The following is a 26,434-nucleotide window of genomic DNA, read 5'->3' on the forward strand; positions in this document are numbered from 1 at the left end:
AATCAATGTGACTCAGTGTTAATTTTTTCTTTATAACTCCCCCGAAGCACCTTGGGATGTTTTATTACATCAAACATGTTATATAAATACAATTTGTTACTGTTTCACAATAGTCAGTATGCACATGGTAAGATTCCACAAACAGCAATCAGACCAGTGACCGATTAATCCAGTTTTTTTGGTGTCAGTTAAAGCATGAATGTTGGTCCCACTGCACCAGGAGAACTCCCCTGTGGACAGTATGTGGGGTTGTTGAGATGTCCTGAGCTGAGAGAGGAGCTGATTGAGCTGTTGGGTCTGCAGTGTACCTTGAAGAACCGCTGTCTGGGATATTTCCTCTTAATTCACTGACTCCCTGAAGTTGTTTGTGCAGTAAAATAGTTAATTGATCCAAATTTAATCTTTGGAGAAAAATCTACAACTTTAAATCAGCTGTAAGAGAAAAAGAAAATTCTTGTGTTCATTTAACACCTTTCACACCCTCAGAACATCCTAAAGTGATTCACAGTCAGTGATGCATTTGGAAGGAAGAATGAGGAGATGCAGCATAAACTAAATAGTACAATTTTAAACAGAGTGTGTAGCAACAAAATACTTGGGGGTGAATGGACACACTTCTTTCATTGTGATAAGGCAAGTTGATCAAGCTGTTTTAAAAAATGCTGATGGGATCCTCAGTTTATTAATGGAGGCATGGAATACAAAAACAAGGAAGTTATCCTGAATCTTTATAAATCCCTGATCAGCTCAAATATTGTGTTCAATTCTGAGCACTGGGTGAGGGCCCCATTCAGCAAACGGTATTCAAATAGAACTGGATACAGATAAATCATATCACTGCTTACTGATATTTAGACTTTATTTACTGCTCCTGATACCTGGCACCTGCAATTATCTCGGGAGAGACCAGTAACTTGTTATTTAAAATAGAAGAAATCTGAAATCTCAGTTATTTATGGAAAGAACGAAGACACAAAATTCCATAATTTAAACAGAAGAATTTTTACTGTACGGGAGTCAAGCAAAGCAAACACTGAACACTTTCTTAGTTAATCTTCTATACTCTAAAATACAAAGTCAACATGAATTGAAAGGCAAATCATGGTCAATTAGAAATGACAAATTACACATTAAATACAATTTACAGATGCAAATGCAGATACAATTAAGACAGGTCTTATGATTTGACTTGGCAGTGTATCTTGCTTATATGTCATCAGTCTCAGTCACAACTCAGAACACTGTCTTCCTCACAAGGAATTTCAGCTCCTCTTCTTCAAGGATGTAGCCTGATCTCCAGCCGACAGCAGCGCACAACCAACCTGAGTTCCACGGGCATGGTCTTCACCAAAAATGACACACGTCTGCGGAACCACCTCAACTCTGCCTACAACGGTCTGGATGGTGTAGATCCACCAACTAACAGAAACAGCTGCAGCAACTGTATATTTCCTTATTCTCAGCTCCTATCTCGAGTCTCCATCTTCTTTAACCTGCCTGGACTGCAGCACTGAACATCATCCACCACTGAGCTCTGAGGGCCCTCTGTGTCCTTTTATATGATTTTAACCAGGTTCAGTCTTAGTTTCCTTAGCAAGTGGGAAGGTCAGTTCCTTTCTCACTTTCCCTTATCAATTAGGGTCTGTCTCAATAGTTACAACTTTTGACCACAGATTCCAGAACACACCTCTTAGCTTAAACCATCACATCAACACGTGGAGCAAATGACTGGGCTGAGGCCTGTCTCGGAAAAAACACAAGGACCACTTGTCATCACAGAATCATAGAAATTTACAGCACAGAGGAGGCCATTTAGCCCATCATGTCTGTGCCACCTGAAAATGAGCTCTCCAGTCTAATCCCACTTTCAAGCTCCTGATCCATAGCTTTGTAGGTTACAGTACCTCCAGTGCATTTTGGAGTACTTTTTAAATGCAACTATTTATGCTTCGACCACCCTTTCAGACAGTGAGTTCTAAACCCTCACCATCCTCTGGGTGAAAACATTCCTCAACTCCCTGCTAATCCTTCCAACAATGACTTTAAAAATCTGCCACCTGGTCATTGACCTCTCTGTTAATGAAATAGGTCCTTCCTATCCACTCTATCTGGGCCCCTGACTAGAACTGTGCTCAGTACTCTAGCTGTGATCTAACTAGTGTTCTTTATAATTCTAGAATAACTGCTCTCTCACCTTCCATTGACTTCAATGTAATGAAAACTGACTGTTGGAACCTGTCAGCATTTCAAAGATATTTACAAATGATTCGAGGGTTTCTTACAGTTGGGATCTGTTCGAGTATGTCCAAACTGTCAATGATTACATCGTTTTCTGTGGTTCCTTGCATGACTGAAGAGTCCGACATGGGATCGACATGAACGTCCACAGAACTGGCAGTTCATGTTGTTGTTGTTGGTGCCGGGGGAACTTTTGCTCCACCTCTGGTCTTCCTCTGGGTACATCGGATGTTGCGAGTCTGGAGTAGATGGTCCTTGAAACATGCTGAACCAAATTTCAGTGTCTGCCTCCACATGGGCCGGTTGGCTGCAGTGTTTTCCCCAGAGAGGTGGTCTGCAATGCAGAAGTTTGTAAGGCTCTTTCTTAGGGTGTCCTAGTATTGTTTGTACTGACCACCTTGATGTTGTTTACCCTGAGACAGTTCCTCATTTACGAACTGCTTGGGGATTCTGTCATCATCCATGTCGGGGACATGGCCTGGCCATCTAAGTGGAATTTTCTGGAGAGTGGTCTCCATGCTGTTGAGCCCAGCACGACCTCTGGAAGGTATGGGGAGCTGGGACTTGTCCATTAGAGTAACCAAAGGTCTGAGAACTGAAATAATCCAGAGTTAGAAAGGAGAATGTAAGAAATAAGAGCCGGAGTAAATCACACAGACTCTAAAACCTGCTCCGACATTTAATCAGATCATGGCTGATCCTCAATCTCAACTCGACTTTCCCATTCGAACCTCATAACCTCTAATTTTCTTAGAGTCCTAAGACCAAACTCAGCCTCTAATACAGTGAACAAGTGAACACCCACAATCCTCTGGAGTAGGGAATTCCAAAGATTGACAACCCTCTGAGTGAAGTAAGTTATTCCTCATCTCAGTCTGAAAGGCCGGAGATGATGCCTCCTAGCTGTAGAATCTGGGAAACAGCCTCTCAGAATCTTCCATTAGCAGAGTATAGTTCCAGTCTACTCAATCTCTCATCATAGCACATCCCATCATCCCAGGAATCAATCTAGTGCACAATATCAGAACCTTCCATTAAACTGCAGAGTATAATCCCAGTCTACTCAATCTCTCATCATAGTGCAACCCCATCATCCCAGGAATCAATCTAGTGAACATTCTCAGCACCTTCCATTAAATTGCACAGAGTATAGGCCCAGTCTACTCAATCTCCCGTCATAGCACAACCCCATCATCCCAGGAATCAATCTGCTGAACATTTGTTACAATTCCTCTAAAGCAAGTAAATCCTTCATTAGGTAAGGAGGTCAAAATGGTAAACAGTAGTCTAGATGTGATCTCACCAGAGCCCTGGACAATTGTAGCAATACTTCCTTACTCTTGTACTCCAATCCTCTTGGAATCAGCACCACCATATCATTTATTTTCTAATTGTTTGCTGCACCTGTATGTTCACTTCCTTTGCTTCTTGTACAAGCAAACCCAAACCCCTCTGAACAACAACATTTAGTTTCTCACCATTCAAGAAAGGTTCAGTTTCTCTCTGCTTCTTTCCCAAGTGAATAGCCTCACATTTTCTCATATTATACTCAATCTGCCACCTTCTTGCCTACTCATTCAACCTGTCCATGTTCCTTTGCAGACTCGTGTCCTCCTCACAGCTTACTTACCCACCTAACTTGGTATGATCAACAAACTTAAACACATTGGACTCAGTTCCTTGAAATAAGTCTGAATATAGACTGTAAATATCTGAAACCCCAGTCACATTGCTCGTGCTGTTTCACAATTACAGCCCGCTGACCTCAACATGACATGTTTATTCCTAATCTCTGTTTTCTGTCCTTTAAGCACTCCTCTACCCATGCTAATATTCTACCCCCAACCCCATGAGCCCTGACTTTGTGCAACAACCTTTTATGTGGCACCTTATCAAATGACTTTTCAAAATTCAATCATTATATACTCCCTTGTTCCCCTTTATCAAATCTGCGAGTTACATCCTCAAGAAATTCAAACAGCTTTCTCAAACACGGTTCCCCTTTCATCAAACCACGTTGACTTTGTCTAATCATATTGTCCTTTTCTAAGTGCTCTGTTACCACTCCTTAATAATAGATTCCAGTACTTTCCTGATGACTGATGTCCAGCTAAATGGCCTGTAGTTCCCTGTTTCCTCTCTCCTACTTTTCTTGAATATTGGGATTACATCTTCCACCTTCCAATCCATTGGCACCATTCCAGAATCTAGGGAATTTTGAAAAATCACAAGCGGTGCATCCAATATCGGTGCAGCCACCTATTTCCGAATCCTGGAATGTAGGCAGTGAGATCCAGGGATTTGTCAGCTTTCTTTCCCAAAAATATCCAAAAATGGAGCAGTCGGTTACAGGAGGCCAATGAGTCTCCTCTTATCCTGGAGAAATCAAGGAGTCAGCACACACAGAGGTGATTCATTGGACACCAAACCCCAATTCAGAATTCTGTCAGAATGAACATGGTTCAGTCCTGGATGTGATTATCAGCAGCAATATCAGCAGAATCAAACTCCTTGTGGACTCATTGGTGTCTCAGCAGGTGGGACGACTGAGTGAATCCTTTCCCACACTTGGAGCAGAGGAATGGCCTCTCCCCAGTGTGAACTTGATGGTGTCTCTACAAGGTGGATGAACGACTGAATCTCTTCCCACACGTGGAGCAGGTGAATGGTCTCTCCTCAGTGTGAACCTGCTGGTGTGTCAGATGCTGAGATGACGTAGTGAATCCCTTCCCATACATGGAACAGACAAAAGGTTTCTCTCCAGTGTGAACACGCTTGTGTTCAGCAAGTTGGGATGACAAGTGAATCCCTTTCCACACTCAGAGCAGGTGAATGGCCTCTCCCCCAGGAGCACACGTAGTTGTTCAGTGAGGCTGGGTGAACACCTGAATCTCTTCCCACACTCAGGGCAGGTAAACAGCCTCTCCCCAGTGTGCACACGTAAGTGTTTTGTGAGGTGTGTTGAAGACCTGAATCTCTTCTCATACTTGGAGCAGGTGAACGGTCTCTCTCCTGTGTGAAGTCCCCGATGTTGAATTAAAAGTGAAGGAACGACAATATATTTCCAAGTCAGGATGGTGAGTGACTTGGAGGGGAACTTCCAGGTGGTGGTGTTCCCACCTATTTGCTGCCTTTGTCCTTCTAGATGGTTGTGGTCGTGGGTTTGGAACATGCTGTCGAAGGAGCCTTGGTAAATTACTTGGTCTCCTTGTAGATTGTACACATTGTTATGGATAGCAAGCAGGTTACGGGTGTTCCACAGGGAGCAATGCTGGGACCACTGTTATTCACAATTTACATAAATGATTTGGACCCAGAAATTGAAGCTCCAATTTTAAAATTTGAGAGCAGAATTACAGTAAATCACTGATAAGAATTCCCAATCAACAAAACTTTGTAGCATAGTTCATTAAATCTTTAATTCTGTTGCTGCCTGAACAAGGACACAAGGACCTGATGCAGTTAATACTGAGCAAGACTGCAGCAAAATCCTTGGATCTAAAATGCACACATGAATAAAACAGGGAGTTCCTGGAAACATGCTGCAGGTTCTTCATTACCTGGAGATCAAATGTCTGTTGTATAATTGTCCCAGCAGTTAACACGATCTTGTGAACTTTTGCATGTGTTATTTTAATACAAGCTTTAAACTATATATTTGAACTGAATTTTATTATGTTAAAGATGCTATATCAATACAAGTTGTTGCTGATGTTGGCTTAAAGTGGTAGATTCAGGACTGTCACTAAAATATCTTTAAAACTTCACAGGATAATCACAGTCACTTTTAAACTGGAAACTTAATCCTGGTGTTTAAGTTTCAGTGAAGGATAGAGCACAGTTTTACACAGATCTCTGATTTAACAGCATATTTCCAGTCTGCTGACTCAGGTTGAACAGCCACAGTTGTAAAGGAACCTTCTGCTCTGTGCCTAGGAGCTTTGAACCATGATGGTTACAAACCAGAAATCAGAGGGTTAGATTTACAGGGAGTTTGTATTTTTCCATCCATTTTCCTATGTAGCCTTGGACTCCACGCAGCCTGACCTTGGTCATCTTTAGGCTGTACGTACTGCACAGAAGTGGCTGTGACACATTTCTTGCACACCTCAGGATTAATCCACATGTGGGTTTTGCTGTCAGTGAAGAGAAATGAGTAAGGCCAAAGTGCCATTTGTCCCTCTCAGCGTGACCCTGAAGGACTGTGTCCAGGCTGAAGTTCTGTTCCTGCCGTATGATCCTCCCCCAGATTGTCTTTTCTGAGCTCCAACCAGGTGATGTTAAACACTCAAGTGGGAAGGATAAAAATCTACAGCAATGTGTTCAAAACAAAGCTTGACATGCTATTCGACATCTATACAAAATATTAACCAGCAGCCCAATTATATGGTCCATTAAAATCTGCAGAAACAAACCCAACTGTCAGAATGAAAGAATTCAATCCTGAACATGATTAACAGCAGCAAAAAATGCAGAATCCAACCCCTACAGTCACTTGTGAATTCGCTGGTGCGTCAGCCAGGAGCCTGACTGAGTGAATCCCTTCCCACACATGGAGCAGGTGAATGGTCTCTCCCCAGTGTGAACTCGTTGGTGTATCAGCAGATCCTTTCTACTTTTAAATGTCTTCTCACAGTCAGAACATTCAAAACGTCTCTGATCAGTATGAACAAGTTGATGTGTCAGAAGGTGCGATGACCGAGTGAATCCCTTTCCACACATCGAACATGTGAATGGCCTCTCGCCAGTGTGAACTCGCTGGTGTGTCAGCAGGTCAGAGGAATTGGTGAATCCCTTCCCACACATGGAGCAGGTGAATGGCCTCTCCCCAGTGTGAATTCGCTGGTGTGTCAGTAGTTTGGATGGTCGATTAAATCCCTTGCCACAGATAAAGCAGGTGTATGGACTTTCCCCAGTGTGAATGCGTTGGTGTTTCAGAAGCCTAGACAATCGATTAAATCCCTCCCCACACAAGGAACAGATGAACAGACTCTCCCTCGTGTGAATTCGCTGGTGTGTCAGCAGGTAGGATGACTGAGTAAACCCCTTCCCACAAATGGAGCAGGTGAATGGCCTCTCTCCACTGTGAGTTTGCTGGTGCCTCAGAAAGTTTGATGAATGACTGATTGCCTTCCCACACACGGAGCAGATGACTGAACTCTGCTCAGTGTGAATGTGCTGGTGTCTCAGAAGGTTGGATGAATGAGTGAATCCCTTCCCACACACGGAGCAGGTGAACGGCCTCTCCCCAGTGTGACTGCGTTGATGAATTTCCAGCTTTGATGGGGAACCAAATCCCTTCCCACAGTCCGCACATTTCCATGGTTTCTCCATGGTGCCGGTGTCCTCGTGGCTGTCCATGTTGGATGATCAGATCAAACCTCATTCACACAATTTATTCCCACTATGAATGGTGCGATGCTTTTTCAGGCTGTGCAATTGGTTAAAACATTTCTCCTTCTATATTAAACGTTCAATGATATCCAGCTCCTGATGTATTGAGTGAATCAGTCAGATTTTGACGTGATGTTTGGTTTGAGTTTCCTCCTGTCAGCAAATCTTCCTGTTCAAATATCCTATAAAAGGGGTTCACAAAAGTCAGTACAGGATAGAAATCCAGAACAGATAATCATAGTTTCTTTCCTTTTTCTAATCTGTTCATGCGATGTTGGTGTCACTGACAAGGCCAGTATTTGTTGCCCATCTGGAATTGCCTTGAGAAGGTGGTGGTGAGCCAATTCCTTGAACTGCTGTAATCCATGTGGTGTCGGCGCTGTTAGGAAGGGAGTCCCAGGATTTCAACCCAGCGACAATGAAGGAACGGCAATATATTCCCAAGTCTGATATATGACGGAAGAAAGGTTATTGATAAAGCAGCTGAAGTTGGTTAAGCCTAGGATACTGACCTGATGTAGTCCAGCAGCGATGTCCTGGGATTGAAATAACAAAGAATAAATAAAAAATTTTAAAACTGTTAAATAATGTTGTTGATAAAATAAATACTCATTCAATTTTTCAGAGATGACTGATTTCCCAGGGGTTCACTCTGACTCCTCTGACTGACTGACTTAGGGTCCAGTCCTCAATCCCCCGAATGGCGACTGAACTCGCTGCTCCTTTGCTCCTCCGGCCTCTGAGCTCCTCTTGCTGTTGTTTCGCAGGACAGTCAATGCCCGCTCTCCAACATGACCCTGTCAGATGGAGTTCAGGGGCTCAGAGGGAGAAAAGAAAATGAGGCGGTGAATCTGAGTTGGGAAAAACAAGGAGAGAAACAGGATTCAATGGAGAAACTGAGCGGGGGGCGAGCGCAGCCTCAGGAACAGCGGCTCTCAGAGGCCGAATGAGAGCGGCCGGGCCCGGCGGCCGTGCGGTGATCTCCCCGGGCTGGGGGACTGGGGGTCGGGGCTGCCCATTAAAGCGATGCTGCAGCATCTCCCCCATCCTCGCCGCCGCTTCCCGGTCTCTTCTCCCGTTTCCACCGAGTCCGACACACAACAAAGGAGCCGCCCAGAATGCCCCGCGGCTGGTCCTGGGGAGCATGCGCACTCTCAGCGCCTGGGGGAAAGGAGCGAGTTGGATAGAGTAGTTTCTGGGGCGCGCGGATTTGTGGGAACGATGGCCACCATTAATGAGCAGCTGTCGATATGTGTTTTCCTGCATCCTGGCAAAAACTCAACGGCATGAAATTCTTTTTCGGTTCTCTCTGCGCATATTCTGTTTAAACAACATAATATTTCCAATATTTGCCTCAGGATTGGAGTTAGATGCCCTTGCCTGTCCCTGGCCTCCTGAGTGGATCTTTATTGTTGTATTAGTTCGAAAAGGAATATGGATGGGGGAGAATATTCTGTGTAGTTTTCAGACCAGTTATGCCCCAAAATTCCCAATGTGTGGGACTGCCAGGGGAGGTAGATTTCTCTGGGATGTTCGGTTGCTAAACAGACACAACCCCTAAAAGTAAACAAGCATTGTCTTCAGAGCAATAATTTCAGTAACGGCTTTTAATTCATTTCCATTTAGGTTTTCAAATTAATTCTTGGGATGCGGGCTTTTGCGAGCAAGGCCAGCAAATATGGTGGATGAGTGTAGCTCCAATTACACTCTGGAAGCTTGGCAACATCCAGGACAAAGCAGCCTGCATGACTGACACTCCACCAACCAGCTTAAATATCCACTCCCTCCACCACAGATGCAGAGTGGTAACAATGTGTACCATCTATGAGATGTACTGCAGCAACTCGCTAAGTTTTGTTCGACAGCACCTTTCAAACACAGCTTTTATCACCTAGAAGGACAAGGCCAACAGACTCATGGAACACTGCCACCTGCAATTTCCCCTCCAAGCCACCCACCATCTTGATGTGGAATTATATCACCATTCCTTCACTATCAGCTGATCAAAATCCTGGAACTCCCTTCCTAGCAGCAGTGTGGTGTACCTTCACTACATAGACTGCAGCAGCTCAAGAAGGTGACTCACCACCGCCTTCTCGAGGGCAATTAGTGATGGGCAATAAATGCTGGCCTCGCCAGCAACACCCACATCCCGTGAAGTCCAACCTGCTCCACATGAAGCTGATTGTGGGCCTTCTTGATCCACAGCTGTCCTTGTGCTGAAGGCACTTTGATAATACTGTTACGTAAGGGATTGCAGGATTTTCGCCCAGCAATGATGAAGAGACAGTGATATGTGTCCAAGTCAGGATGGTGTGTGTGACTTGAAATGAACATGAAGGTTTCCGCATGCACCTGCTGTTATTGTCTTTCAAGTGGGTGTAAGTCACAGTTTTAGGAGGTTCTGCCTAAGTTCATGTCGACATGTCAATGTGTAAGATCCCTCTCTTTCAGTATCATTCCCATGCCACGGACCCAAACCTTCTACCTCTCATCTGCTTCTGTTGAGGCCAGAGTCTTATGGTCGGTCAATATTAGGTGGCAGGTTCCCTACCCTGATGGACATCAATGACCCAGATGGGTTTTACAATCCAACAGTTTTCATGGTCACTTTTTCCTCGTGTTGGCTCCACAAATGACTAAATTCATTCAGTTCAGTTTCATCACCTATCTGTGCTTTAGTGCATTCTCCCTCACTCCCCTTGTCTTGTTTTAAATTCATTTTACAGGGTGTTAGAAGGGGAGGATTGCAGACGGAAGCTAAAAACAAATATCAAGTCAAAATCTGACAGTATGCCTTTGAATGTGGAAGGAAAAAGTACTGTTCACAGCGGGGATGAACCATACACATGCTTTGTGTGTGAACGAGGCTTCAGCCATTCATCTGGCCCGTCGAGACACAAGCACAGTCACACTGAGGAGAAACCAGATAAATGTGAGGACTGGGAGGAGGTATTTAATTACCCATTTCAGCTGGAGACTCATCAACACAGTCACACTGGGCAGAGGCCATTGACCTGCTCCGAGTTTGGGAAGGGGTTCTTTCATTTCTCTGTCCTGCTGACATACCTGCTTAGCTGCTCTCAGTGCGGGTAGGGGTTCAGGCAATTGTCCAACCTGCGAACAGACCAACGAGTTCATACCGGGGAGAGGCCGTTCACGTGCTCCGATTGTGGGAAGGGACTTCCTTGTTCATCCCACCTACTCGTGCATTAGCTAGTTCACACTTGGAAAAAGCCCTTCACTTTCTCTGAGTTTGGGAAGGGTTTCTCTGAGTCGCCCCATCTTCACACTAGAGAGAGACCATTCACCTGCTGTGTGCGTGAGAAGGGATTCATTATTTCATCTCATCTGTGAAGACATTAGCGCATTCAGACTGATAAGGCAGCATTTCAATACCAAACGTAAAAATGGTCTGCTGACATATCAACATATCACACTGAAGAAAGTCTGCTCATCTGCTTCATGTGTGGGGTACGATTTACTCAGTTATCCACTCTGCTGACTCACCAGCGAGTTCACAAGTGACTGCAGGGGTTGGAATCTGCTGTTAATCACAGGCAGGATTGAACCACGTTCCTTGTTAGAGTCAGGGTTTGTCTCGGATGGTAATAACCCCATCATTGGGCTTGAGTTTAATATTCTGGTTGAATGTGGAATAAATCAACTTTGGTTTAATCACATTGTTGTAGATTTTTGTCTTTCTCAATTGAGTGTTCATCACCTAGCTGGAGCTCAGAAAGTACAATCTGGGGGAAATTCATAGGGAAGGAACAGAACTTCAGCCTGGACACAGTCCAGGAGCACGATAACCATCCACATCAAGTCCCTGTTGGATAAAATGAAACACAGCGTTTATTCCCCATGTAGTTATCTGACCTTTTCATTTTGTACTGTTTACACTGATCTCCATGGTAACTCAGATATTGTGCTTTCCTTCCTCATTTCCAATTAACTAATATAAGATTTGATTCTCCCAATTATCCCGAACATCATATGGATCTTCCCACCTAGCCTCCTAGCCCCACCTCTTTTCACAATGTTTTTTTTAAACATTACTTCATCTTCCATTTAGGAGTTAGTGTAGCGGATGGGGTTGATCTCCCTGGAGGTGTTGAATAGGCTCCTTCCACGACAGCTTTTCTCAGTGTTGTTTATCCAGAGTGATTAAAGCTCTCGAGCATCCCACCGGACTCTGGGTGATAGGGAATGTGGAAATGTAGTTCCACACCCATAAGATGACAGAGCTGTTGCATTACCTCTGCTGTTAAATGAAAATCAAATTAGAGCCATCCATGTAATAGAAAAACCTCATCATGTAGGAGGAGGGATGAGGTGAAGTCTCCGAAAGTGTATGACTTCTTTGACCATAGTCACATCAGGGTCAGGGTCCTGACAAGTTTTTAAATCAGGTTTAACTGGAGCCTGTCATACCAGTGCCAATGATGGAGTTTTGGGTGGATGCCAAGCAGATCCAAGCAGCATTTCTGGTGAGTCAGTCTGCCTGGTTATTACTCTCTTCACTAACTCCTGCTGTTAATGTACCTTCGCCTTACAAATAGCAATTTGTCCTGGACACTTACCAGCAATATCCCAAATCATTCGGCGTTTGGAGTGGTGGGTTAGTGTTTCCCTTTCTGTTGTGTTTTTTTTGGCCGGAGAAATAGGTTTTCCCTGAGGGAGTTACAACCAAAGGAAGTTTCAGAATAGTTGCTGATTCTATCAGTGATGGTTTGAAGGGCTTTGATCACAATAACTTCAGATCTCTGGGCTAAGTATTTTGGTGGGCGTTTACTAAGGATACTATGGCTGTCATGGGGAATCAAAGATGTAGTACCAGTCTAATATGGTCCCTGTTCATAAAACCAAGATCCATCCACATAAACCCCAGTGGAGTCCAACAGTTGTGCGGCTTTAATAGGTCCATTGTATATGGCCTCTTTCACCTGGCAACTATGTGGGGTTCCTTCATACTGCAACATTCCAGCCAATTGGTAAGTTTTTCAGTTTTAGGGTATTAATGTCATTTTGTAACTTAATTCATCTACTCTATCACACCAGGGATATTCCCTTGCCTTGGCCTTTAACTAATAATGTCACTGCAGTATATGGTGGTTTGTAGAATTTTTGAATTTAACTCCACCAAATACTCTGTGTGCTTAACCAAATAGTGAACACTCAATTCTGCTTAATAAACTGGACAATTGATCTTTCCACAGTGTTGAGTGTGTCTGAGAAGTCTCCAACTGGAAAACCTTTCCTTTCACCGCTTCCATTTTTACAGCAGATATACATTGTCCTGACAGTGCCAACTGTCTGAGGAGTTAAATGGATAGATCTTCCAAAGAGTCAGCACAGGCATGATGGGCTGAATGGTTTCCATTTGTGTTGTATCATTCTATAAAACAGTGAATATTCAATATCAGGGGATAGCGAGATAAAAAGAGAGGAAACAGCTACTGTGGGATTGAAGGCAGCCAGAATCAACACCTTCAGAGGAGGAGAGAGAGGGAAACCAGGAAGAAAAGTTTTAAAAAGTCAGTGTAGTGCCACAGGAGAGCAGCGGTTTGAATAACTTTGAGAAAGGAAAAACGGAATTGACAACTATTTATGTGATTTTTAAATTAATTTATCTCAGTTGGTAACAGAATTATTTTCACTTCTCTGTCTGGACTATCAATGGCGCTGCTGTTACCCAACATTCCCTGCGGATGTGAATATGCCCTATTCCCTCTACAGGAGCCCAGTGCGCAGGAGCAATATTGGACTGTGTCCAGAGCATGCGCAGTGTCACTTTGGTCAGAGCCTTGTGAGTGCCGGAGACGCATTTTGCAGCGGGCGAGAGTCGGTTAGGCGAAAGGAGGGATGGAGCCGGGAGTCGGGGTGGGGAGGAAGAGGAGGCTTCATAAAGACCTGGTGTAGGCCGCAAGGCCTGAATAAGACCCCGCGGGTCCTGCGTTTACAGCTCCAGGACTTTTTCCCGGGAATAGGCCCAGCTTAATGGTCACCATCCTGGTTCAGTAGGGAACGGATCGCATGAGCGGCTGTGTTGGTGATGCAACAGAGGGGCGGGGCTTCAGGGTCCCCGTGACCAGGAGAAAAAAAAACATTGACTCATCGATTTTATTCTGCGAACAAGAGCTGGTGACAGGCCCGAGTTAATTGCCACCATCTTTAGAGGGTCAAGGTGCTGCAGGGCGTTTGCGCGGCCACCCTAAGAACATCAGAAATAGGAGTGGGCCACCGAGCCTGCTCTGCCATTCAATAAGAACATGGCTGATCTGATTGTGACCTTAACTCCACTTTGCTGCCTGCCCCCTATAACTCCCTTGTAGATTAAAAATCTATCTAACTCAACTTTGAATATATACAATGAGCCAGCCTCCATTGCTCTCCGGGGAAGAAAATTCCAAAGATTAGCAACACTCTGAGAGAAGAAGTTCCTCCTCATCTCAGCCTTAGATGAGAGACCCCTTATTTTTAAACTGGCCCATTAATTCTAGAATCCTCTTTGAGTGGAAACATCCTCTCCGATCTATCCTGTCAATACCCCAGATTCTTACAGGTTTAAATAAGATCACCTCTCATTCTTCTAATCCCCAATGAGTATAAACCCAAACTGCTTAACCTTTGCACCGAAAATAAATGCCCTAATCCCAGGAATCAGCCGAGTGAACCTTCTCTGAATTGCTTCCAATGCACATATGTCCCATAAGATGTAGGAGCAGAAGTAGGCCATTCAATGAGATCATGGCTGATCTGACAATCCTCAACTACACTTTCCTTCCTTTTCCCCATTACCCTTGATTCCCTTACTGATTAAAAATCTAAGCCTTCAATATACTTAGCGACCCAGCATCTACAGCCCTCTGTGGTAAAGAGTTCCACAGATTGACTACCCTCTTAGAGAAGAAATTCCTCCTCATCTCTGTTTTAAATGGGCGACCCCTTACTCCGAGATTATGCCATCTGGTCCTGGACTCTCCTACAAGGGGAGAGCATCTCAGCATCTACCCTGTCAAACCCCCTAAGAATCGTATATGTTTCAATAAGGTCACTTCTCATTCTTCCAAAATCCAATGATTACAGGCCCAAGTTACTCAACCTCTCCATATAAGAAAATCCCTCCATACCTGGGATCAACCTCGTGAACATTCTCTGGACTGTCGCCAATGCCAGTATATCTTTCCTGAGATAAGGGGACCAAAACAAAATTGTTCACAATATTCCAGATGTGGTTTAACTAGTGCTTAAGTAATCCTGGGACAGGCAGCAGGTGGAGAGAATCATGTGAATTTCTATCCTGGACTGACGGTGATGGATTTTGGAAATCTCTTTAACAGCGGGTTAGAATGAGACGATTTACACACAGCAAATTGAAACCAAGAGAAATATTTGTCTCTTCTAAACTTATATCCTGAACTGACACTTATTGCTTTTGTAATCTCTTTTTACAGGGAGTTAGAAGATTTGAAAATTGTGAGATTTTTCTCTGACTCCAGTGCTTCTGCTATCTTTTCAACTGCAGGCTCCAGCAGATTAAAATTTTGAAAACAGTGAAATTGTTTCAGAGGTGAGTATTATTGAACATTCATCTACTATTTAGAGCTTTTAGTGCTGTGCTTTGGTTCCATGGCTCTGGGGCTGGTGTGGCTCCTTTACTGTGGTTCTGAATCCATGTCTATCCATTGCTCTGTTTCACTCTGCCTTCCCTGACCACCTCTCTGCCATTGTCTAACTTCCTCTGCCTCTAATAATGGATGTATTTTAACCATGTTTAGTATATTACTGTTATTTCTTCTAAATGAGGCTTCCACCATTGCCCATCCCTAGTCTATTCAATGGTGATTTACCAGCTTTATTTTCCAATGGTCAGGAATTGTTTTTCCTGCACTAAAGATCGTTTCTATTCTGCTCCTGAGCTCATATTGACCATCAAATTCAGCTCCATTTTTATTCCCTGGAATTGATTCTGCACATCCTGAAATGTTAACTCTCTTTCTCTCTCGACAGTTACTGTCTGACCTGCTGAGTATTTCCAGCATTTGCTCTTTTTATTTCAGATTTCCAGCAACTGCGGTATTTTGCTTTTTTTTTGCTGCCGGCGTTTCTCTCTGAACTGAATCGAGAAACAGGGATGGACCAATTAAAAACTGATTTGCATCAGGGTGGGTGTTGGTTGTAGAGGTTGGTCCCTGGCCCCCAGTGTAGGTCCTTTTTATGCAGTCATAGAATGTTTATAATACAGACAGAGGCCATTTAGCTCATCATTCCCTTGCTGGCGCTCTCAAGAACAAATCAGCTAGTCCCACCCTCCTCCCCTTTCCTCATAGCCCAGCAATTTTTCCTCTCTAGGTGCTTATTCAATTCCCTTTGAAAGCCTTTGTTGTATCAGTTTGAGCTGGAGTGGAGACGGAGGAGAAGCTGCTGGGTTTAACCCTGAGGATTTTGGAACACAGTTGGGCCCAGCAATTTCCACTGTGAAATTGTCGAGGGAGGTAGATACTAGATGCGACCAGGTTAATAAACAGACACTGTCCAGGCAATGTAATTGTTTTCGGAGCAAAGATTTCTTTTGACGCTTTTGATCCATTTGACATATGCATGTTTTAAAAATTTATTCTTGGGATTTGGGCATCACTAGCAAGACCAGCAGTGTTTATTACGCATCCCCAGTTACCTGTGAAGAAGATGATGTTTGACTTTCCTGAACCACTGCAGTCCATGTGGTGAAGCTGCTCCTACAATGCAGTTAGATAAGGAGTTACAGGATTTTCATCCAGCAATGATGAAGGAATGGTGATAAAGGTCCAAGTCAACAATAATACGTTGTATTTATAAAGTGCCTTTAACATAGCTCCAGCAACTCTAGAGGTGTGGTGAAAGTGACTGCCCTCGATATCAAGGCAGCAACTGATTTGACTGCGACATCAAGGAACCCTGGCAAAATTGGAGTCAATGTGAATCAGGGGGAAAACTCTCCACTGTTTGGAGTCATACCTAGCACAAAGGAAGATGGTTGTGGTTGTTGGAGGTCGATTATCTCAGTTCCAGGACATCACTCCAGGAGTTCCTCAAGGTGGTGTCCTAGGCCCAACCATCTTCAGCTGCTTCATCAATGACCTTCCTTCCAACATAAGGTGAGAAGTGGGGATGTTTGCTGATGATTTCACAATGTTCAGCACCATTCATGACTACTCAGATACTGAAGCAGTCCCTGTCCAAATGCTGCAGACCTGGACAATATCCAGGCTTGGTCTGGAAAATGGCAAGTAACACTCACGCCATGCAAGTGCCAGGCAATGACCCTCTCCAACAAGATAGAATCTCTCCATTAGCCCTTGACATTCAATGGCATTACCATTGCGGACACCCCCACCATTTAAATCCTGGGGGTTACTATTGACCAGAAACTGAACTGGATTAGCCATATAAATACTGTGGCTACAAGAGCAGGTCAGAGGTTAGAAATCCTGCGAGGAGTAACTCACTTCCTGATTCCCCAAAGCCTGCCACCATCTACAAGGCACAAGTCAGGAGTGTGATGGAATACTCCCTATTTCCCTGGATGAGTGTAGCTCCAACAACACTCAAGAAGCCTGACGCCATCCAGGACAAAGCAGCCTGCTTGATGACACCCCATCTACAAACACTCACTCCCTCCAATACTGATGCACAGTGACAGCAGTGTGTTCTATCTACAAGATTCACTGCAGGAACTCACCAAGACTCTTAGCATCTTCCAAACCCACGACCGTTACCATCTAAAAAGACAAGGACAGCAAATGCTTGGAAATACACCACCTGGAAGTTCCCCTTCAAGCCCCTCAGCATCCTGACTTGAAAATGTATCACTGTTCCTTTACTGTTGCTGGGTCAAAATCCTGGAACTCCCTCCCCAACAGCACTGTGGGTGTACCTACATCGCATGGACAGTAGCAGTTTAAGAAGGCAGTTCATTCTCTCTCTCTTTCTCTCTCTCTCTCTTTCTCGCTCTTTCTCTCTCTCCCTCTTGGTCATGGTCACTTTTCTGGTGCCTTTGTGTTTTTGTGGGTTCTCTCTCACTGCCTTTTTTCTGTTTTAAATCAATTTGACAGGTTTTTAGAAGGAGAGGATTTGCAGCCGTGAAACTGAAACCAAACATCACATCAAAATCTGACAGAGTCACCCAATTTATCGTAACCTGAATATCATTAGATTTTGAACATGGAAGGAAAAAGCACCATTCACAATGAGGAGAAACCGTATACATGTTCTGTGTGTGGACGAGGCTTCAGCCGAACATCTGGCCTCTCGAAACACAAATGCAATCAGAACGGGGAGAAGCCATGGAAATGTGGGGATTGTGGGAAAGGATTTACCCATTCATCTATCTTGCTGAATCACCAGCGAGTTCACACTGGGGAGAGACCATTCATCTGCTTTGACTGTGGGAAGAGATTCACTCAGTCATCCCACCTCCTGAGACACCAGCGAGTTCACACTGAAGAAAGACCGTTCACCTGCTCTGAGTGTGGGGCAGGATTTACTCGGTCATTCAGCTTGCTGATACACCAGCGAGTTCACACTGGAGAAAGACCATTCACCTGCTCCATATGTGGGAAGGGATTCACTCAGTCCGGCAACCTGCATTTACATAAACTCACTCACACTGGGGAGAGACCATTCACCTGCTCAGAATGTGGAGATGGTTTCACTCGGTCACCCGATTTGCTGATACACCAACGAGTTCACACTGATGAGAGACCTTTTCAATGCCCAGACTGTGGGAAGTGCTTTAAAGGTTCTGGGGCACTGATATCCCATCAACGTGTTCACACCGATGAAAGACCGTTCAGGTGCTCTCACTGTGGGTCTGGGTTCAAGACATCATCTAATTTCACTGTACACCAGCTAATTCACACTGGAGAGAGACTGTTCACCTGCTCTGACTGTGGGAAGAGATTCACTCGGTCATCCAACCTACTTAAACACCAGCGAGTTCATGAGTAACTCCCATGATTTGATTTTGCTGTTAACCACACCCAGGACTGAACCATTTTTAATTGGGATCTGTTTTTTTCTTCTTCATCTTCGTCCCATTTTACTTGGGGTCACCACAATGCTGCTTGATCACCTTCTCCATCTCCTCCTGTCACTCACACATTCTTCTTCCAATCCCACTGCATTTCTGTCTCTGGCCACCACATCTTTCCATCTGGCCCTTAGACCTTCCTCTTCTCCTTCTTCCTGACAGTCCCATGTCCATCACTCACCTCACCACATTTCCTCTTTCTCTCCACAATGGATGACCAGACCAGTTCAATCTCTTCTCAGCTACTTTCTTTGATGTTTCCACAATCTTCACTGACCCCCGATATACTGGTTCCTGATCTTGTCCTTTCTTGTCACTCCACACATCCATCTCAGCATCTGTATCTCATTGTATCCAGTCATTGTTCCTCTCTTCTTGATATTGCCCAAGTTTCTACTCTGTATAACAAGGCCGGTCTCACAACTGTCCTGTAGATTCTTCCTTTTCAGTTTCAGTGACACTTTTCGATCACATCACATTTCACTGCACTTCTTCCAATTACTCCAACCAAAGCTAATCTAATTCTTAATTTCCATACTTCCATCTTCTGCCATCGCTGGCCCCAGGCACTTGAAGCTACTCACATTCTCGAAGTATTCACCCCTAGTCTCTTCATCTTCACTCTGATTCTCTTTCCTAGGCTCAAACCGACAGTCCATGAATTGGGTCTTTGGTTCACTAGTGAAGGAAGGATTTTCTTCTTTTTAGGGAATGAAATCAGCCGTCCTCATCCAGTCTGGCCTACGTGACTCCAGAACGACAGCAATGTAGGCGACTCTTAACTGCCCCCAGCAATGGCCTAACAAGTCAGTCAGTTCAAGGGCAGTTAGGCATGGGCAACAAATGCTGGTCTTATCAGTGACTCTGCATTTCATGAAAGAATTAAAAAAAACTAATCTTCATACCTGTGCTTTTCTTCAGTTCCCCAGATACTCAGTCATGTTCTCATCATAGCTCAGTGTCATCTGCAAATTTCACTCCGTCTCACAGTTACAACATGCGAATCAGGAAGAGGAAGGGATTCAGTGTCAATCCTTGGCGCAATCCAACTTTGATTTTGAAAAACTCACTCTCCCACAAGAGTCTGGAACTCCTTGGTCATGTCCTGTAATAGGCATACATACTTCTCAGAGACTCCATGAATTTGAACACATCTCCAGACTTCCTCCCTGGGCACCTGATCATAAGCCTTCTCCAGATCTATGAATACAAGCTTCGTGTTGCATTGACCCCCCCAATATTTCCCCCTCACTTGTCTCAAAATGAAAATAGCATTGGGATCTTTTCTGCAAATGTTAATAAAATCTAGTCCAGTAAAAGTAAAATAAATCAGCTTTATGTTAAACACACAGTGTGACGAGTCACTTTAATATCTTTAACACAAGTTAGTTCCTTTTGAAGGGCTCTCCCTCTCCCCTGTCTCCTCCATCCTCACCTCAAACAGAAAGTGTGAGGAGCTCACAGATTTCCTTGTCTCTCAGCTTGAGACAATCTAACCAGCTGCCTTTGCTGCTTCCCTCCTTTCCACTTGACCATCGGGCCCAACTTCCTCTAAAGATCTGCCCGGCTCTGGCCCTGAACTCATCTTTCTTTAGTTTCTCTCCGATCTCCCCTTATCCTTTCAAGAACTCATCTTGTCCATGAGACCCACCTTCTGCTCTATTGACCTTATTCCCACTAAACTGCTGTCCACAGAAGAGTTTTGAATGAGCATACCTTTATGGAGGGTGGAAGATGGGACACCAGTCATGAGAGCATTGGAATAGTCGAATCTAGAGGCAACAAAGGCATGGATGAGGATTTCAGCAGGAAATGAGCTTTGGCAGGATGGGGACAACCGATATTACAGAGGTGGAAGGAGGTGATCTTAAAGATGGAGAGCACACTTTGTCAGTAGCTGAGCCCTCAGCTCAGGCTCAAATAGGAAACTAAGGTTGCAATTAGTCTGCTTCAACCTCACACTGTGGTAAGGGAGGGGGCTGGAGTTGGTGATGAGGTAACAGAGTTTATGGTGGGGGTGGGCTTTTGTGGGCCCAAGTATTAAATCACGGCCTGTACAGACTCGAGCATTAATTAATCGCATTAATTATCCCTTGGAATAACATTACAGAAACAGGTCCAGTCTCGATGTGGTGATAAATTTTTTGTTCACTGATTGGACTTTAACTGACACTGTTACAATCCATAGTTTTCCATGTGCCAGAATGTGCCTCATCAATGACTACAGGAGCCCAGTGTGATTACTCAGGTTGTACTCTGAGCATGTGCAGTACAAGTGGTGGATGTGCAACATGGTGATCAGGAGCAAGTAGATCACATTGAATTACAGAGAATATGGAGTCCAGAAACAGTGCATTCTGTTCAACTGATCTGCTGGTGTTTATATTTCAAACAAGACATATTCCATTCCATCTACCCCATCTTAGCTTTTCAGGTAATTTTTTTTTACAGAGGTACCAGCAGTGAAACAAAAGCAAAACACTGTGGATACTGGAGATCGGAAATTTAAAAAAAAGTGATGGAAACTCAGCAGGTTCTTTCCACCAGTTTGTACCAGCACTGATCTTTGTGAATTTCAACCTTCAACATTTTTCCAATCTGAAATTTCAGGTGGAGGTGGGGGAGAATTGCACAGATTGCATCAGGGAGGAAGGTCCAGACATTTGGGTATCTCCACATTTTAAATACATATTTTGTGTGTTGCGCCCCGGGTCCCGAACTCGATTGGGAAGCCGATCCATTGAATTTTGAGTTGCCAATTCAATGGCGGATTATTTACCCAGAATGTCCCGCGCCGGAGAAAGTCCCCTATCAATGACTATAGGAGTCCAGTGCGCAGGTGCAGTGTGGGTGTGCGCTCTGAGCATGCTCAGTGTCAGTCATGGGGACAGAGTGAGGAGGAGCAGACGGTTCGGGAGGCGGGAGGAGATTGTGAGCACAGGGTAGGAATGGAAACCGCAGCTGGATTGGGAACTGGATCAACTTCTGGAGTAGGCCACAGGCCCCGAATACAGAGGCCGTAGGGCCGTGTTTACCCCGCTGTAACAGGCCCGGGGGCAGCGGGCTCACTGGCCACCATCTTGCAAGTGGGAGTCAGGGCGGATCAGGGAGACGGGACTTCTTCCCCGGTGACAGGCCCGGGGTAGCCAGGCCACCATCTTGGGAGGCGAAGGCGGGGCTTGTTTCGGGAGCGAGGCGCATGGGCAGCCATCTTAGTGAGGGAAGAGGCAGTGGGCGGGGCTTCAGGGACCCATCAGTCTGTGCGGCATTGTAAGATGGAATTCACGTCCCCATTGCACATATTCAAGGCTGAGTTAGCTGCACTGATTTTTGATCCACAAGGCAGTCATGGATTATGGCTGCAGGGAGAAAAGTGGAGTGAAAACCAGAATCAGATCAGCCATGATCTTATTGAGCAGGCCTCTGCTGCTCCTATTTCTTACATCTTATGAAGGCGGGGCTGCTTCAGCGAGCTGAGTGTATTTATGGCCATCTTGTAGGGGAACAGAGATTTGGTGGTATTTCAGCATCGCAGAGATCAGGAGGGGGAGTGTTTGGGACAGGTGTGTTGGGGAAACAAGAGAGGAAAAATGCTGCGTAGAAACTAGAATTGCCTGCTCTGAATTTCTGTTCTTTACTGACAGTGGTACTTTTGTAAACTCCTTTTACAGGGTATTAGAAAGGGAGGATTTGCAAATAAAAGCTTAAACCAAACATCGCATCAAGACCTGACAATCACTTTTTCATCAGGGCCTGAATATTTTCCACCTTTGAATATAGAAGGAGAAATGTTTGTCTGTTCTTTCTGTGGGAAAAGATTTCAAGCATTAGTGTGACTGGAAAATCACCGAGACAAACACACCCGAGTGACCGTGTTCCAGTGAAGTGACTGTGGAAAGAGTCTTAACCAGTTAAACAACGTGTAAAACATTACCCCATTCACAGTGGAGAGAAACCACACACGTATTCTGTAAGTGTATGAGGCTTCAACTGATCATCCAATCTGGAGAGACACAAAGACACCCACACCATGGAGAAATGTGGGGACTGTGGGAAGGGTTTCAGTTACCCTTCTGAGCTGGAAATTCATCGCTGCACTCATACTGGGGAGAGACCGTTTACCTGCTCCACTTGTGGGAAGGGATTCACTCAGTCACCCAGCCTGTTGACACACCAGTATGTTCACACGGATCAGAGACCTTTTGAATGTTCTGACTGTGGGAAGAAATTTAAAAACAAAAAGTATCTGCTGAGACAACAACACATTCACAGTGGGGAGAAGTCATTCACCTGCTCAATGTGTGGGAAGGGATTCACTGCTGCCTCTAACCTGCAGAAACACCAGAGAGTTCACACTGATGAAAAACCTTTTAAATGCCCAGACTGTGGGAAATGCTTTAAAAGTTCTGGGGAACTGACATGCCATCAACGTATTCACACAGACGAGAGACCGTTCAGATGCTCTCACTGTGGGACTGGGTTCAGGCGATCATCTGAACTCACTGTACACCAGCGAATTCACACTGGGCAGAGGCCGTTCACCTGCTCTGCATGTGGGAAGGGATTCACTCAGTCATACAACCTGCTGAAACACCAGCGTATTCACTCTGATATGAAACCCTTTAAATGTTCTGACCCTGAGGAGAGCTTTAAAAGCAGCAATAATCTGCTGAGACGCCAGCGAGTTCATGAGTGACTGCAGGATTTGGATTCTACTGTTTTTGTTGCTGTTAATCACATCCTGGACTGAACATGTGGGTTAATCCTGAGGTGTGTAAGAAATGTATCCCAGCCGCTCTCTTCCATGGTTCAGAGATCCTAGACACAGGAAAGAAAGCTCCTTTACAACTGTGTTGAGAGCCAGTAAGATTAACGATGAATGCTGGAAACTAAGATTTTAGTCTGGGACTTACAGATTACCCAAAAGGGGAGTTGAAGTCATTGAAGGTGATTTTTCAGCATTTTATTAAGAGGCAACAGTTTAGATATGATACATCAGTTAAATATTCAGATAAGACACACAACCCATAACAGCTGAGAATGGTTTACTGATCCTTGACATACTTGACCTCATCAACCTGCCTGCCACAGATGCAGCTGTCCATGACAGTATCGATCGGAGTGACCATCGCACAGTTGTTGTGGAGACAAAGTCTCACCTTCACATTGAGGATACCCTCTATCATGTTGTGTAGCACTATCGCCGTGCTAAATGGGATAGATTTCGAACAGACTAGCAACTCAAGACTGGGCATCCATGAGGTGCCGTTGGCCATCAACAGAATGGTACTTGAGCACACTCTGTAACCTCATGACCTGGCATACCCTCCACTCTACCATTACCATCAAGCCAGGGGATCAAGCCTGGTTCAATGAATAGTGCAGGAGAGCATGCCAGGAGCAGCACCAGGCTAAAATGAGATGTCAACCTGGTGAACCTATAACACAAGACTATTTGCATGCCAAACAGCATAAGCAGCAAGTGATAGACAGAGCTAAGCGTAACCACAACCAACAGATCAGATCTAATCTCTGAAGTCCTGCCATATCCAGCCATGAATGGTGGTGGACAATTAAACAACTCACTGGAGGAGGAGGCTCCACAAATATCCCCATCCTCAATGATGGAGGAGCCCAACACATCAGTGCAAAAAATAAAGCTGAAGCATTTGCTGCAATCTTCAGCCAGAAGTACTGAGTGGATGATCCATTTCGGCCTCCTCCGGAGGTCCCCAGCACCACAGATGCCCGTCTCCAGCCAATTCGATTCACTCCATGTGACATCAAGAAATGGCTCAAGGCACTGGATACTGCAAAGGCTTTGGGCCCTGTCAATATTCCGGCAATAATACTGAAGACTTGTGCTGCAGAACTTGCTGCACCCCTAGCCAATCCAGTACAGCTACAACATTAGCATCTACCCCGGCTATGTGGAAAATTGCCCAGGTATGTCCTGTACACAAAAAGCAGGGCAAATCCAACCTGGCCAATTACCGCCCCATCAGTCTGCTCTCTATCATCAGTAAAGAAATGGAAGGGGTCATCAACAGTGCTATCAAGCGGTGCTTGCTTAACAATAACCTGCTCGTTGATGCCCAGTTTGGGTTCCACCAGGGCCATTCAGCTCCTGACCTCATTACAGCCTTGGTTCAAACATGGACAAAAGAGCTGAACTCCAGAGGTGAGGTGAAAGGCCCTTGACATCAAGGCCGCATTGACAGAGTGTGGCATCAAGGAGCCCTAGCAAACCTGGAGTCAATGGGAATCAGGGGGAAAACTCTCCACTGGTCGGAGTCATACCTAGCACAAAGGAAGAAGGTTGTGGTTGTTGGAGGTAAGTCATCTCAGCTCCAGGACATCACTGCAGGAGTTCTTCAGGATAGTGTCCTAGGTCCAACCACCTTCAGCTGCTTAATCAATGACCTTCCTTCCATCATAACATCAGAAGTGGGGATGCTTGCTGATGATTGCACGATATTCAGCACCATTCACGACTCCTCAGATACTGAAGAAGTCCATGTCCAAATGCAGCAAGACCTGGACAATATCCAGTCTTGGGCTGACAAGTGGCAAGTAACATTCGTGCCACCTAAGTGTCAGGCCATGACCATCTCCAACAAGAGAGAATCCAACCATTGCTCCTTGATGTTCAATGGCATTACCAACGCTGAATCCCCCACTATCAACATCGTGGGGGGTTATCATTGATTAGAAACTGACTGGACTAGCCATATAAATACTGTGGCTACAAGAGCAGGTCAGAGGCTAGGAATCATGCAATGAGTAACCACCTCCTGACTCCTCAAAGTCTGTCCACAATCTACAAGGCACAAGTCAGGAGTGTGATGGAATACTCCCCACTTGCCTGGATGAGTGCAGCTCTCCAACACCCAAGAAGCTTGACACCATCCAGGACAAAGCAGCCCACTTGATTAGCACCACATTCATAAATATTCACTCACTCCACCACCGACACACAGTGGCAGTAGTGTGTACCATCTACAAGATGCATTGCAGGAATTCACCAAGGTTCTTTCAACATCACCTCCCAACCCACGAAAACTACCATCTAGAAAACAAGGACAGCAGATAGATGGGAACACTGCTGCCTGGAAGTTCCCCTCCAAGCCACTCACCATCCTGACTTGGAAATATATCGTGGCTGTTCCTTCACTGTCGATGGGTCAAAATCCTGGAACTCTCTCCCGAACAGCACTGTGGGTGTAGCTACACCACATGGACTGCAGCGGTTCAAGAAGGCAGCTCACCACCACCTTCTGCAGGGCAACTAGGGATGGGCAATAAATGCTGGCCCAGCCAGTGAAGCCCACATCCGAGGAATGAATTTAAAAATAGATTATTAGATGGTGATATTTCAGAAAACATGCTGTCCATTCAGAGATGTGTGTAAAACTGTGATCTGTTCCTGACTGAAAGTGAAGTTTCCAGCCTGAAAGTTTCCAAGTGTTTATGTGACATTCTGGAGTCTCCCAATGCAAGGCAGTGACAACAATGCCTTGGATTTACCCTTGAACAGATTAAAATGTCCCAAGTCCCTTCACAGAGGATCAAAAGCTGGGTCAAAAAGGTAAGGAGATAGGTTTAGTGAGGGAATTCCAGCCCTTAGGACCTCAGCAGGCGAAAGCACCTTTCCCAATGGTGGAGTGATGTGGGTCAGGGAAGTTGAAAGGGTTAGAATTTTAGTTTCATTCTTTCATGGGATGTGGG

At 44.9% G+C, this 26,434-nt stretch overlaps 3 protein-coding genes across 3 annotated transcripts in view; 2 read left to right on the top strand and 1 right to left on the bottom strand.

Moving 5' to 3' along the window:
• LOC144697346 (uncharacterized) overlaps positions 1-26,434 on the top strand; it is a 407,771-nt gene that overhangs the window by 208,234 nt on the left and 173,103 nt on the right. The window lies entirely within an intron of this gene.
• Positions 6,730-7,599, bottom strand: LOC144698422 (uncharacterized). Its single transcript, XM_078570363.1, has one exon. The coding sequence runs from the start codon at positions 7,597-7,599 to the stop codon at positions 6,730-6,732; it is 870 nt and encodes a 289-aa protein (XP_078426489.1).
• Positions 15,088-20,053, top strand: LOC144697144 (uncharacterized). Its single transcript, XM_078568990.1, has 2 exons — positions 15,088-15,205; positions 17,730-20,053. Exon 2 carries the CDS (start codon positions 17,839-17,841, stop codon positions 18,622-18,624), a length of 786 nt encoding a protein of 261 aa, XP_078425116.1. The 5' UTR covers positions 15,088-15,205; positions 17,730-17,838; the 3' UTR covers positions 18,625-20,053.

Source organism: Cetorhinus maximus, chromosome 23 (genome assembly GCF_964194155.1).
Source record: "Cetorhinus maximus chromosome 23, sCetMax3.hap1.1, whole genome shotgun sequence".
Taxonomy (NCBI): domain Eukaryota; kingdom Metazoa; phylum Chordata; class Chondrichthyes; order Lamniformes; family Cetorhinidae; genus Cetorhinus; species Cetorhinus maximus.

Bases quoted from the DNA above. Each gene is read 5' to 3' on its own strand.
- LOC144698422 (XM_078570363.1), bottom strand. From the start codon at position 7,599: ATGGACAGCCACGAGGACACCGGCACCATGGAGAAACCATGGAAATGT.
- LOC144697144 (XM_078568990.1), top strand. From the start codon at position 17,839: ATGGAAGGAAAAAGCACCATTCACAATGAGGAGAAACCGTATACATGT.